This window comes from Vulpes lagopus, chromosome 5, assembly GCF_018345385.1.
Source record: "Vulpes lagopus strain Blue_001 chromosome 5, ASM1834538v1, whole genome shotgun sequence".
Taxonomy (NCBI): domain Eukaryota; kingdom Metazoa; phylum Chordata; class Mammalia; order Carnivora; family Canidae; genus Vulpes; species Vulpes lagopus.
Window position 1 is genome coordinate 113,264,340 of NC_054828.1, and position 13,426 is coordinate 113,277,765.

Sequence of the window (13,426 nt, forward strand, 5' to 3'; positions counted from 1 at the left end):
CCATTTTATTACATGTATAGAAGCCATGGATTAAAATTTCAGTTGATAATTAGGTATATATATATAGTTTCAATATTCAGAATTTCTATAATGTTAAGTCATAAGTTTTTGAAACTCTGAACTTTCCACAAAAACAATGTTGTCAGTGACAGTTTCTCCAAAGTCTGTCCACAAAAGTCTGCTAAGCCCACAGATTAATTATGACACGTTTAAAACTCCTTACTACATCATTTTTTCTTTATTTTTTAAGATTTTGTTTATTTATTCATGAGAGATACAGAGAGAGAGGCAGAGACATAGGCAGAGAGAAGAAGCAGGCCTCCACAAGGAGCACCATGCAGGACTCGATCTCGGAACTCTGGGATCACACCCTGAGCCGAAGGCAGATGCTCAACCACTGAGTCACCCAGGCGTCCCATTTTTAAGTATTCTTATTAGAAAATACATATCAAACTTAGAACGCAAAAAATTTTCATTCTATCTTCCCTCCATCTTTCCATTCCTCTCAACTCCATCAACTGGCTGAGCAATGAAAATAAACTCTATCTCCCACTTATCCCTCCCTCACCCCCAAATACAGCCAGATTCTGTCCCATGGCCTGCATCAGAAACAGAGCAAGGGAGAACGTGAAGACAGGAATAGGGTGAAAGACACTGGAGTCTGGGGTGGCAGCAGGCTGACAACTGCCTCCAAAAGCATTTCTTTCCTCTCTTTTCCAATGAGGGTCTTGACTTCAGTCAATAAACATTTGAGGTCTAAGAACCATTTTCAACGGAAACTCGGTGTCATTAAAGGCAAATATGGATGGTGAGCAGAAGGAGAGGTCACATTCCCTTCAAAAAGGGGGAGGACTTTTCTTGCATAATTAGAGTAAGGGAAAGGATATTTCTGGAACTGATAAGTACATTGGACCCTGTTCATACTCAATTTCAGGCAGTGTCATAGTCTTATTTATTCATCTTCTTATAAATCCAATTATTATTCCTTATTTATCAAAACCTCATTGCTTTTTAGATAGCATATCTAAATTAAGGAGTCAAGTGGGTTTCTAGAATTTGATGGAAACATCCATAACAGATTGTGAAAATACAACTTAGCTTTTACATCCAATTCCTAACATTTTACATATCCTTATAGTATTCAAAAGTTCCACAAAATACAACCATATGAATAAAACCAGAAGATAACCACATCTCATTTTTCTCTATTTAGACATGTTAAATTTTATATTAAAGTAATAACATTACCTGAAGCATAAAAGTCAGGATCAAAGTATGCCATAAGTAGAAAATTGAATACAACCAGCAGAAAGCCAGAGAAGGTTATCAGATTTGGAGCCAGCCAGGTAGGAAATACCTATTTTTTTTTTCAAAATAATTACAAAATGATTAAAATAAAGGAATCTTTCTGGCCATAATACAAGATGCAAATTTAAGTGATAATAAAAGCTATAAACTTAAAATATCACACATATATTAAAATGTAAGCCACAATGTCCAGTTAAAAAAAATCAGCATCTTTCTTCTAGTTTTTTATATTTTAAATAATTCTGTAATCAACAAATATTTATAATCATAACATTACATTTACTTTAGAAAAATTTTAAATTCATTTTACAAAAATGATAAATTCTAGAGTATAAACTTAAACTCCAAAGGTGAAATAAATCAAAAGGTATATGACCAAGGGAAAGGAGGATGGGAGAGTTAGTTTCTCTAGATTCCTATCAAACAAACAGCTGCATTCATAACACTCCTTAAAAATTTAAAACTTACTAAAACAGAAGTACAAGTCTATTAATTATCTTACCTTTACTATAGTGTTCCAAAATGGATGCATGATATACAGAGAGAGTGGATTGGTATCCACAGCACTGTACTGTTAAGAAATGAAAGAAAATATTCAGTTATCCTTGCACATTAGCAAGTAGAACAGTATTTTTGGAGTGAAAATAATATTACAAAAATAACTTGGAGAATATGTCTATTTACATGATGTCCTCACCTAAATAACAAAATTGGGGGAACATTATAAGTGGGACAAAGACAGTCGAGTACAGCCAGATTTCTTTTTCTCACTCAATTTTTATAATGTTGCAATGTTTCAGCAGAGAAATTTATATTGCTTACAAGTTCTCATTTACAATGCCAAATCAGGGATCCCTGGGTGGCTCAGCAGTATAGCGCCTGCCTTTGGGCGAGGGCGTGATCCTGGAGTCCCAAGATCGAGTCCTGCATTGGGCTCCCTGCATGGAACCTGCTTCTCCCTCTGCCTGTGTCTCTGCCTCTCTCTCTCTCTGTGTCTCTCATGAATAATAAATAAAATCTTTTTAAAAAATGCCAAATCAAAATGTACACACTGTGTACATTCAAATGTTGACTTTTCTCAACCTCCTCATACCACCACTAATGCACTTAGTAGCTGTGTGACCTTGGGCAAGTTTCAATCCCTTAGCTTGTTCATCTGTAAATGAGGGTCATAGCTTCTATCTCAAAGGACTGCCACAAAAATTATGTAAAATAATCATATGTGAGAAATACTTAGAGCAGTACCTTGCCCACAGTAAGTGCTATGTAAGTATTAGATATTATTAAATGTGGGGGGGGTGTTAAATATTTTATTTATTTATTTATTCATAAGACACAGAGAGAAAGGCAGAGACATAGGCAGAGGGAGAAGCAGGCTTCCTCTAGAGAACCTGATGTAAGGTAGGACTCGATCCCAGGACCCTGGGATCACGCCTTGAGCTGAAGGCAGATGCTCAACCACTGAGCCATCCAGGTGCGCTTAAATGTGTTTTAACCACCAAAGGATGACAGTTCCCTTTACAGCAGGAAAATGGATTACATAAATAAGCAAAGGAAGACGATAGGTTAGGGTTCTGTGGTAATCCAGTTTATTCCCTAACTATTGAGTTATTTAGTGAAACTTCAAAGGAAATTTTAACAAATATTTGTATATAAATACATAAAACTTTAAGTCATATCAACGACTTATTATTCATCAAACACACACATACTGGAGTACCTGGCATGTTGAAAGCACTTCACTCAGTGTGGGGAAGAAAATACTCAATTGGTAAGGGTAATTCCCACCTCAAAGAGTGGGAATATTACCTAATTCGTCCAGCTAACATTTAAACAATGTCACAACAGTCAAATATCTGAAAAAGGTTTTTTATATTAATATTTAGTTGGTACATAAACTAAATAGTAAGCAATTGAATATGTTGGCACCCAGATCCACCTGATGTAGCCAGTGGGTCAGATAGGTGGGGAAACCACACATTTCAAGCGCATCATCTACAAAGTACAAAAGCTGTAATAAGTCCAAATCAAAAGGAAACTTTAAAGATATCACATGAATACCTAATATGATGTACAAAGTACAATGTTCTTAATTTAAATGTTTGCTTGATGAGTCTCATCCAGCAACTTTCCATAATTTAAATTAGATCCAAAAGAAGGCCCTTAACTGATATTTTGATTTAAAGGGTCCTCTTCTTAAATTCTAAAGTTTTACCTCTAAATTTCTACTTCAGAAGACCAGAAGTATGTAAAGAATGCAGTGCTAAATGTAAGAAGGTCAGTTTGCTTAAATGGACATTTCACATTTAAGCTCTAGTACAGGAAGAAATGTAATATGAGACCACAAAAGGTAGCAAACAATAAACCTAAAAAACACTCTGTGTTCTAGCCTTACACACCTGAGTATTTTTCAAGATCACATATCACTTAGTATAAACGAAGAAACTTAAAACTGTCTTGTGAATCAACAGGAAGAAAAAAGTGATTCAAACCTTCCACATGCATGAAAAAATAAATAAAACATAAACTTTTAAAGATGTTAAACTGGATTCAGGTATCTGTGAAAGTTAATTAAATATATTTTTATTTTCTATTGGAATGGTACAGATCTGAACACTTTAACCAGGTAGATAATCCACTGTTAAGGCCCACTGTGACTTGCTTGATCTTCAGTCTGCAAGGCCAGATGAGATTACTGCCCTGGAGAAATGCTTGAAAATCACAACCCAGGTTTGAGAGAATCACTCCAAGGCAAAATCTCAGAACGCAAGAGTTCAGAAGATGTCTAGTTCTTGTATACCTGACTCTCATCTATGCAAATAGGTAAAATAGTTATTTGGCCTCTTTTTAAATGCCTCCAGTGGCAAAACAAAAAAACAAACCTTCATTATTTCCAGAAGCAAACCAACCCATATTAAACAAACTTTTCTAAACACCAACAAAATCCTCCCTATGCCCCACATTTTCTAACCTGTTTTCATTTTGCTCTACAAAGTTAAGCAGACAAGGGTCCAATTTTTCTTCTAAATGACAGTGCTTCAGTTACTTGAAAACCATTCTCCCTGTCACAACCTACATCTTCTCTTCAACTGCTTAAACATTCCATGTTCCTCTTGCTGCTCTTTTTGCCACGCTTTCAATTTTCTTCCTCATCTAGGTCTTGTGCTTTGGACCAGAGGTTGGAAAGTTTTTTCTAGAAAGCACCTGATAGTAAATATTTTAGGCTCTGTAGGCCATATGGTCTCTGTAACAAACACTCAACACCACCACTGAAGCAAGAAAGCAGTCACTGAAAACAGGTAAACAAATGGGCACAGCTGTGTTCTAGGAAAATTTTATTCACAAAAACAGATGTCTGAAGGCTTTAATTTGACAACCTGTGCTCCAGACAATCCAACGTGTTGCTAAACCAACACAAACATGTGATTCAGGGCATAAAAACCATTTCATGTGGCACATGAGTAGAAAGAACGGTGACCATAAGCCCCTCTCCCTCAACGTTCCTCTGATGCTCAACATATTAATTTCCTATGGCAACACAATCACTCTGCAGACTTAAATACAATACACAGTTGGACTCCTAAGCCATCTTTCACTATGCTAGTATGAGGATGACTGTTGGAAGCTAAGTACAAGACTCTACATTTACCATTATAACATTTCATCTTAATAGATTCAACTCATCTTTCTATCCCCTCCAGATCTCTTCAGATTCAGACTCATCTATCCAAGGTAGTAGCTATGCCTCTCCAAAATCTCAGCTTGTAAATTTATCATGCTAATAATGCTGATAAAGTCAACATTCACCTAAGTCTCTGTAAAAATGCTGATCATAATAGAACTTCTAAGCACTTCCCTCAAGATCGCTCTTAGTACATTTAATAATTTTTATTTGGGTATAAACTTCTCCTGTCATCTACAGCAATTAGCCTACCTTTCTCGCAAGAGAAAAATTTCATAAAATCTTAGTAAAATCAGACTTTAGATAACATTTTGCCAAAAATCAGAAAGTTCCAGAAGTTTTTTTTTTTTACTTCAATACAAGTCAAAATAAAGCAGAGTTCATTCTTCATTCATTCATTCATTCATTCAGTAAGCCAACAAATATTTATGATTGAGTACCTATGATTATGCCAGGCAAATTTGTGCTGAGCCCAGAGAAGACAATGATGAACAAGACCAAAATGTGCCCTGTATTCACCAAGTATACAGCCCATTGTAAATAGATGGTAAGCACGAAAACAAGGAATAATCACAAGTTGTGTTAAATACTGTGAAGGAAATAAGCAGCATATTTTGCAAGAGGACACGGGGTAGGAAGGGTTCCTAGTCAGAGCAGTCAGAGAAAGCTTCTCAAAGGAGAGAACACTCAGCTGAGTCTAAGAAGATGAGAAGACAGATAGGGAACATATGAGACACTATATTGAGTCAAAGAAACCAGACACTAAAGAGAACATGCTGTTGTAGATTCCACTTACATGAAGCTAAAAAACAAATTAATTTATGACAAAAAAGTCATAATAGTTTGATGAGAGACACTGAATAGGGGCCTTCTGAAGTGCCAGAAATAATTCTGTATCTTGATCTGGGTGGTAGTTATTTGGGTATATACATATATAAAAATTCATTAAAAGACACTTAAGTTCTGTGCATTAATATGTAATTTATATCTAAAGAGAAATCAAAAATATATATGTGGCAGGGGCGCCTGGGTGGCTCAGATGGTTGAGAGTCTGCCTTCGGCTCAGGTCATGATCCCAGGATCCTGGGATCAAGCCCCACATCAGGCTCCTTGTTCAGTGGGGAGCCTGCTCTTCCCTCTCCCACTCCCCCTGCTTGTACTCTCTCTCTGTCAAATAAATAAATTAAATCTTTAAAAAATATATATACATATATGTGTATGGCAGTATGCATGTGTATGGTGTGCATAGGTGTTGCAGGGAGGGTAGTACATGCCAAGATAACTTCCAAGCAAAGACAACAAAATACCTTCCAAGCAAAGGCCACAAAGCTAGAAATACTTGACTTACTGAAGGAAAGCTAATGCAGCTATAGCTTAGTGAACACAGAAAAATGACAGGAAATGAAATGTAGGCATGGACCTATACCACCCAGCAAGACCACAGTGAGCCAGATTTTATTCTAAGCCCATTGCACACGCTGATTTATATTTTAAAGGATTGTACTGGCTACAAAAAAAAAAAAAAAGAACTGGATGGAGACCAAAGTGCAGAGACCAGTTACAAGACTCAAAGTACATCAGGCAGAGAAGATTATGGGTTAGACTATAGGTTAGGATTAGCAGTACAGTTACTTTTAAATTACTTCCAAAGACGCTCTGAAGCATATGTTTTGGAGAAGGACATTAAAAATGTGACATTCCCCTTAATTTAAGAAGGAAACTGACTCTGATGAAATGAAATTATGAAACTGCCTCCTTGGACATAGAAGTATTTCCTTTACAAAAGTACTATATTTCAAATCCCTTCTCAGTACTGATAAGAAAAATGATAGAAACTGATGCCCCTGGCACTAAATACAGAGCTTTGGACAAATTATTAATTACTCTAAGGCCACTGTCCCAAGTAATGCTCCACTATCTACACTCAGCAACAGATTTCCCCTACTTGGTCTTTCTTCTACACAATATAAAATAGGATTCTTACTGTTAAATGATTTTTAATATAAGGCCTGTCTTTACCCATCTGAAATATAAGCTTTATACTTTTTTTTTTTTTAAGATTTATTTATTCGAAAGAGAAAAAATACAAGTAGGAGGAGGTGCAGAGAGAGGGGGAATCCTCAGACTCCCTGGGGAACAAGGAGCCTGAAAAGGGGGCGGGGGGGGGGCGGTTACCGATAACCTGATCCCACAACTCTGAGATCATAACCTGAACCAAAATCAAGAGTTAGTTGCTCAACCAACTGAGCCACCCAGACACTCTTAAACTTTATACTCATAAAACACATTTAGTTAAGTATAGTAACCCATTAAATGTGACTCAATACAAGCTATTAGTAGTTCATAAACTGCACTTATTGTTAATCAATTCAGATGCAAACTCAAAATGATATTTCTAATTTTAAAAAACTATTTCCAAAATTCTTGAGTTCGAAATTATCCATGTTTTTAGGACTAAAAAGCAAGATATCCATAAAGAACCAATTTTAGTTCACAACTGGGTTTGCTATATGAAATTGTAGTTTTTATATGTTGCTCACAGTAACTTTTCAGACATCCCTAAAATGAAACACACACATTACCAACCTCTCTTAAAACAGAAGAAAGAGTCATCTCTCTCGTTGACAATACTGAGGTCAGACCCTTGTTGACAGGACTCATGGCTCAATTATGTTTAGGTGTTTAAAGTCCTTTACAGGGGTAAAATCCATTTTGGCCAACATATACTCCATCTAGAACAGAGTTCTTTAGCAATGGCATCCCAATCCTCCCGGCTAGTCACTTAAGCACAAAACATAAAACAAGGAATCTCAATTACTTAAAAAACTGTTATTCACTCAACAAATATCAAGGCAATCAAAAGAGTGGCCTTTCACATACAAATGTGGGACTCACTGAACACTGGGATATAAAGAAACTTAAAGAGAATGGAGAAAACTTCCCAACCTGATCTTCTGTGTTTCTGGTACACAGCAGCCTGAGCTCAACAAACATATTTCAATGTTTGCACATATGAATGAATAAATGCATAATCTACTTTGCATGTTTGTTTAAGTAGCAGTAGAGTTAAGGTATCAGAGTTGAGAAGAAATGTTACTCCCCTCACCAAATCTATTTTCCCCTACGAACTAGTCCATAGCAACTTCAACTTCACAGGACGAAATTCTTCTTACTCTTCCCCTATTAATAATATGTTTAGGGACATCTGGGTGGCTCAGCAGTTGAGCATCTGCCTTTAGCTCAGGACGGGATCCCGGGATCTGGGATTGAGTCCCACATAGGGCTCCTTGCAGGGAGCCTGCTTCTCCCTCTGCCTGTGTCTCTGCCTCTCTCTCTGTGTCTCTCATGAATAAATAAATAAAATCTTTTAAAAATATATGTTTAGATTTGTATGTTTTACAGTTTCCACCAGATAATTACAGCTGTTCTCTTGATATTGTAAAATAGATTATTCCTACCTATATCACAAATGATGAGACTATAAAATTCAAGGATTACAACAGCTAATAAACAGGAAGGTCTGAACTCTAAATCCTTTCTGATTCATTCTGGAACACGTCTATGAAATTGATCACTTTGTCTGAAACCAGACTACTGTTTCTTGGTTCAAATACAATAATGATAATGATCCACTTAGACCCAATTTACTGAAATCTAAAATATACTTTTTGTCTTCCAACTTATGGCAGACACTTCCAGTTTATGGCAGACACACAATTTATTTACTTTATTACACAATAAAGTAATCCCCAGTGAGTGGAGCCCCTGTATAAGCAATCTCCTCCCTCTGATGGTTCATTCCCCTCCCTTGAGGGCAGACCCTGTGATTAGCTATAGCAAAGATGACAGATGTCACTGCCTTAATTAGGATACATTATATGACAAAAGTGATGGGATATCACTTTCATGATACATTTCTTTACGTAAGTCTTCATCTTAGCAATCTGGAGGAGTCTCCTGCTGATCTTTAAGAAGAAGCAAACAGCAATAATGTGAACTGCCTCTGGTGATGGCCATGTGGCAGGGAAAAGTCGGAAAGCCCTAGTAGCTAAAACCCTCAGCCATACAACTGGGAAGAACTGAATGCTGCCAACAACCACACAAGCCTGGACGAGGACCCTAACCTGCAGATGAGAGCACAGCCCAGCTGACATCTTAACTGCAGCCTGGTGAGACCCCAAACAGAGAGAGGAGCTGGCTAACCAATGCCCAGACTCCTAACTCATAGAAACTGTGAGATAATAAATGTGCTGTTTTATGCCACCAAGTCTGTGATAATTTGTTACCCAGAGTTAGGAAACTAGTGCACAACTCTGAAAGCACTACATCATCTTTTCTACTAAGAGATATCTTAAGGCTCCTACCCACAAAAATAAGACTACCCGATGCATGAGAGCCAACACATTATGGTAATATAGTTTCTTACTCCTTTACATCCATTTCTTGGTTTCATTAATACTGCTCTTCAGATTGCAATGTAATTGAATATTTCTTCAGTGAAATGGTTCTCAAACTGTACTCACCAAACTGAATCCATATTCTTGGGACTCTGCCCCAGACATACAGAATCAGACACTCTTTAGTAGGAGTATAACCCAGCAATCTCTTTCAACAGACCCTCCTGGTAAGTCTGAAGCACACTCAGGTTTGAGGACCACTTCTCTGATGAAAGCAAACATGAACAGCACTCTCACAACTCCTCAGCTGAAGGATAAACCACACCATTAGTTTAGTGGCCAACATCTATCCCTCCTTATAGTAACTTCAAATACTGCATTGCAAGCAAGAGACAAGGTATAATAAAATCCAGCAAATACTAAATTTACTAAATACAAGGCATTATGCTAGAAACAATCTATGATATAAAAACACCAAACCTAAAGTGGAAAAAAAAAAAAAAAGGAGGGGTTCAATTAATCCTGGGACAAAAATTTTAAATTTCTTAAAATACTTTTTATCAATACAAGACTTTAAGAACTATACTCACAGAGAACATAACTCCATAGACAATGAGATCTCCTTTCAGTCAATATTATCACTTACATCTACTAACAAGTCAGAAGGAAGATGGTGACAGAAGATTAGAGAAGCTAGGGCAGTAAGAACAAGCAAGTCATGATGTCAAACAGGTTTGCTTGCTAAGCTTAATCTACAATAAATTCTAACGAGATGAGAGGACAAAAGGAGAGGTCATTAAGTGAAGAAAATTTGAAATCTTTGCAGGGAAATCTGGATATCAGACACATGATAAATACATGGAAGGTACTGCAGATTCTTAAATAGGAAAGTGGTATTTGAGACAATTTACTTATTCTGCCTGTTGTACTATTATATATGATTAAACAGAAGAAGAAATCTGAAGTCAAAGTCTCTCTGTGGGACCCAAGCTAGATACAGACCTCTGTTACTCTTTCTATCTCTCTGTTGTCACCCTTAACTTGCTCTCTTAAAATACACTTTCTCTTGGTATAACTTCCTGGAGTGTAGGTACACATGTGTTATATGTTGGCCAATACTCACAAACAGGGAGGCACAAATGTCAAGTATTATTTCTTACTTAGCACTAATATACCACTATGTGCCAGGCATTTTACAAATATTAACTCATTCAATTTTGATAATGATCCTATGAGGCAGATACTATCCCATTTCACAGATGAGGAAATCTGTTTAGAGATGACACTAAGTTATTCAAGATCAAAACTCTAATACGTGGTTTCTTTTGAACTTAAAGTTTCAAAGCTAATAATTTAATCAAAAAACTTTCATCTCAATTAAAGCTACCCAGTATATAAAAGGTTCTTAATACACAACAAAATGTAAGACTAGTAAATACAGTAATTTACTTGCCTTCGCCAATGATTTTAAAATGAGGGAAAAGAGAACAAAAATAGTTCATTTTCACTGTATGTTTTCCCCACCTGCAAACGTTAGACACAAACCAATTAAGCATCCACTGAAGGCCTTATTTTATTGTTTCTATTTCTGGTACAAAACATCCAGTAAGTACAAGGCAGAGTTTATCTTTCATTCTTAGATTTGAGAGGAAGCCTGGCATGAAGAAAATGGGATCCTAACCCAGACTGCCTAGGTTCAATCTCAGCTTTGGGACCTTGAGGAAGTTAAATTCTCTGTGCCTCGGTAAATTAACAGTACCTCTACTTCACAAGGCATTTGTGAATACTAAATGAGATAATATATGTAAAAGCACTTAAAGCAATGCCTGGCACATAGTAAATGCTATATGAACATTTGCTATCATCATCATCATCATCATTATTATTATTATTATTCAGTATTTACAATGATATTGCTCTTGTCATTTCAACTTTCCTTCACTGGGCTCACTAGGCTCAGCCTGGTACCTCACATACCTGTCACGTCCTTATGTCTAATTTACCATGGTCTTCCTGGTCTCTGTGCCTGGGTTCCCCCATCAGTCTCTGTAACATCTTCTCCAACTCTCCCTTATGCACTGGGCAAATTCTTATTCTGTAAAATTCTTCACATTTAAGTATTATAGGAGTTAGAAAAACAGGCCATCCTCAGTGAACTGATGTTTCAGAAGATAGTAAAAGAACCAAGTCAAGATGTTTCTTCCAAATAGCACCTAAAAATGTGGTGACATTCTGAAATCTACCACTTAATCTCATTCTCTCTCATATTGCAGAAGTTCCCCAGCCATCCTTCTTTCACTCCTGAAAAACTCTTGTCTCTGCCAACTGCAAAAATAATTCTTTCCATGAGACATTTATCAATCTACATCTATAGCCACTAAAGAGATTACTTTAAAAAAATACTTAAAAATAATAATAAAAGGGGTGCCCAGCTGGCTTAGTTGGTAAAGCATGTGACTCTTGATCTTGGGCTTGTGAGTTTGAGCCCCACATTGGGTGTAGAGATTACTTAAAAATAAAATCCTGAAAAAAAAAAAATAAGGTCACTATAATGTTTTTCAAGTCTTATGAATGTATTGACAGGTGGGAAAGGGCAGCTCCCCCAATCTATTCAAGGAGACCGAGCACAACTAAAGATATGTCTGAATTAACTGTAACATATCTAGGTAATGCTGTAATTAATATGGTATACTGTAGCTGGCCTGCAATCATAGGCAGCCCGGGTGGCTCAGCAGTTTAGTGCTGCCTTCAGCCCAGGGCATGATCCTGGAGACCAGGGATCAAGTTCCGCGTTGGGCTCCCTGCATGGAGCCTGCTTCTCCCTCTGCCTGTGTCTCTGCACCTCTCTCTCTCTCTCTCTCTCTCTCATGAATAAATAAAGAAAAAAGAAAAAAAAAAGATTAAGAATTTCTCGTGTCTAATCTGGCTCAGAAGAAAAGGGTTCTAAGTTTTGAAATCATTAAAGAAATGGAATTATCCTCTAATGGAGGATAATTCATCCACAGGTGATATTTCTTTGGAGCATGAAGTTTGCTTCAATTCTCAGTCCACAATCCACATCTTCACACGCTCTATCCAAAAGAAGTGCCCTGTACAAAAGATTACTGTTATCCTGTCAGATTCAGCATCATTTATCATTTCAATTATAATTGTGCTTCTATCCTATAAGGGTCAATCTCTCATGAGTTTGTTTACTCATCAGATATGAGTTAATAATTCCTCCTCTTGGGCTACCAAGAGGGTTAAGTCTTAGACCAAAAAAATGTCAGTTACTATTGTTACCAAGGGTACCTTTCCAGGGTTAATGCTTCACAAAACCCCGACCTCAGTGACTACCACCTCTATCCACCCAGTCATCTTACCAGAACCTGAGTCATCCCAGACTCCTCCCCAGCAACACCTCCAGGTTCTCAGTCACCATGTTCTGTCAATTTTTAATCTTAAATCAAGGATCACAAACAAATGTCCATAGGGGCTGGGAGGATAAACTAAACAAAGCAGACCTGCATGAAGCATATGGGGTGGAAGGAAAATGGCAAACTGGAGAGCAAATACCTTTTTTAAAGAGGGCAAGCACTATTTAGCTTTGGGGGAGTCTTGTCGAGAGGAAATTCAGGGCCAATGCTGTCCACTATTCTGGTTTTTCAAACAAATCCAGAAATTTGGATTTTTATGGGGAAGGTGCTAATTTTTTAAACAAAGTATGGTGTGGGCCGAATTAAACATATCTGCTGGCCAAATTCAGTGGGTAGGTTAACCAGTTTTGACTTCTATCTTAGAATCCCCACTCCCTTTCTATCCCTGCTACTTAGATTCAGGCCACTCCCATTTCTTACCTAGGTTTATCCAGAAGGATTCTAAAAGGTCCCCAGATCACACCACTCATTTATTTTCTACAAGCTGCCAGGGCAAACTTCCTAAAATTAAATCTGATCCTGTTTAAAATCAAACAGTTCTCCCAAATCTACAGCATTACCATGTGCCTAGGTTATTTATGTAGACAAGAGTAATCTACACAATCTGAATCTCTCAAAGTGAG

General features: G+C 37.1%; 1 protein-coding gene across 1 annotated transcript in view; it reads right to left on the minus strand.

Moving 5' to 3' along the window:
- SELENOI (selenoprotein I) overlaps window positions 1-13,426 on the minus strand; it is a 42,628-nt gene that overhangs the window by 23,580 nt on the left and 5,622 nt on the right. The window contains exons 2-3 of the mRNA XM_041754776.1: window positions 1,811-1,879; window positions 1,249-1,357 (exon numbers count right to left, since the gene is read on the minus strand). Coding sequence (XP_041610710.1) covers window positions 1,249-1,357; window positions 1,811-1,879 — 178 coding nt within the window. The remainder of the gene's footprint in view (window positions 1-1,248; window positions 1,358-1,810; window positions 1,880-13,426) is intronic.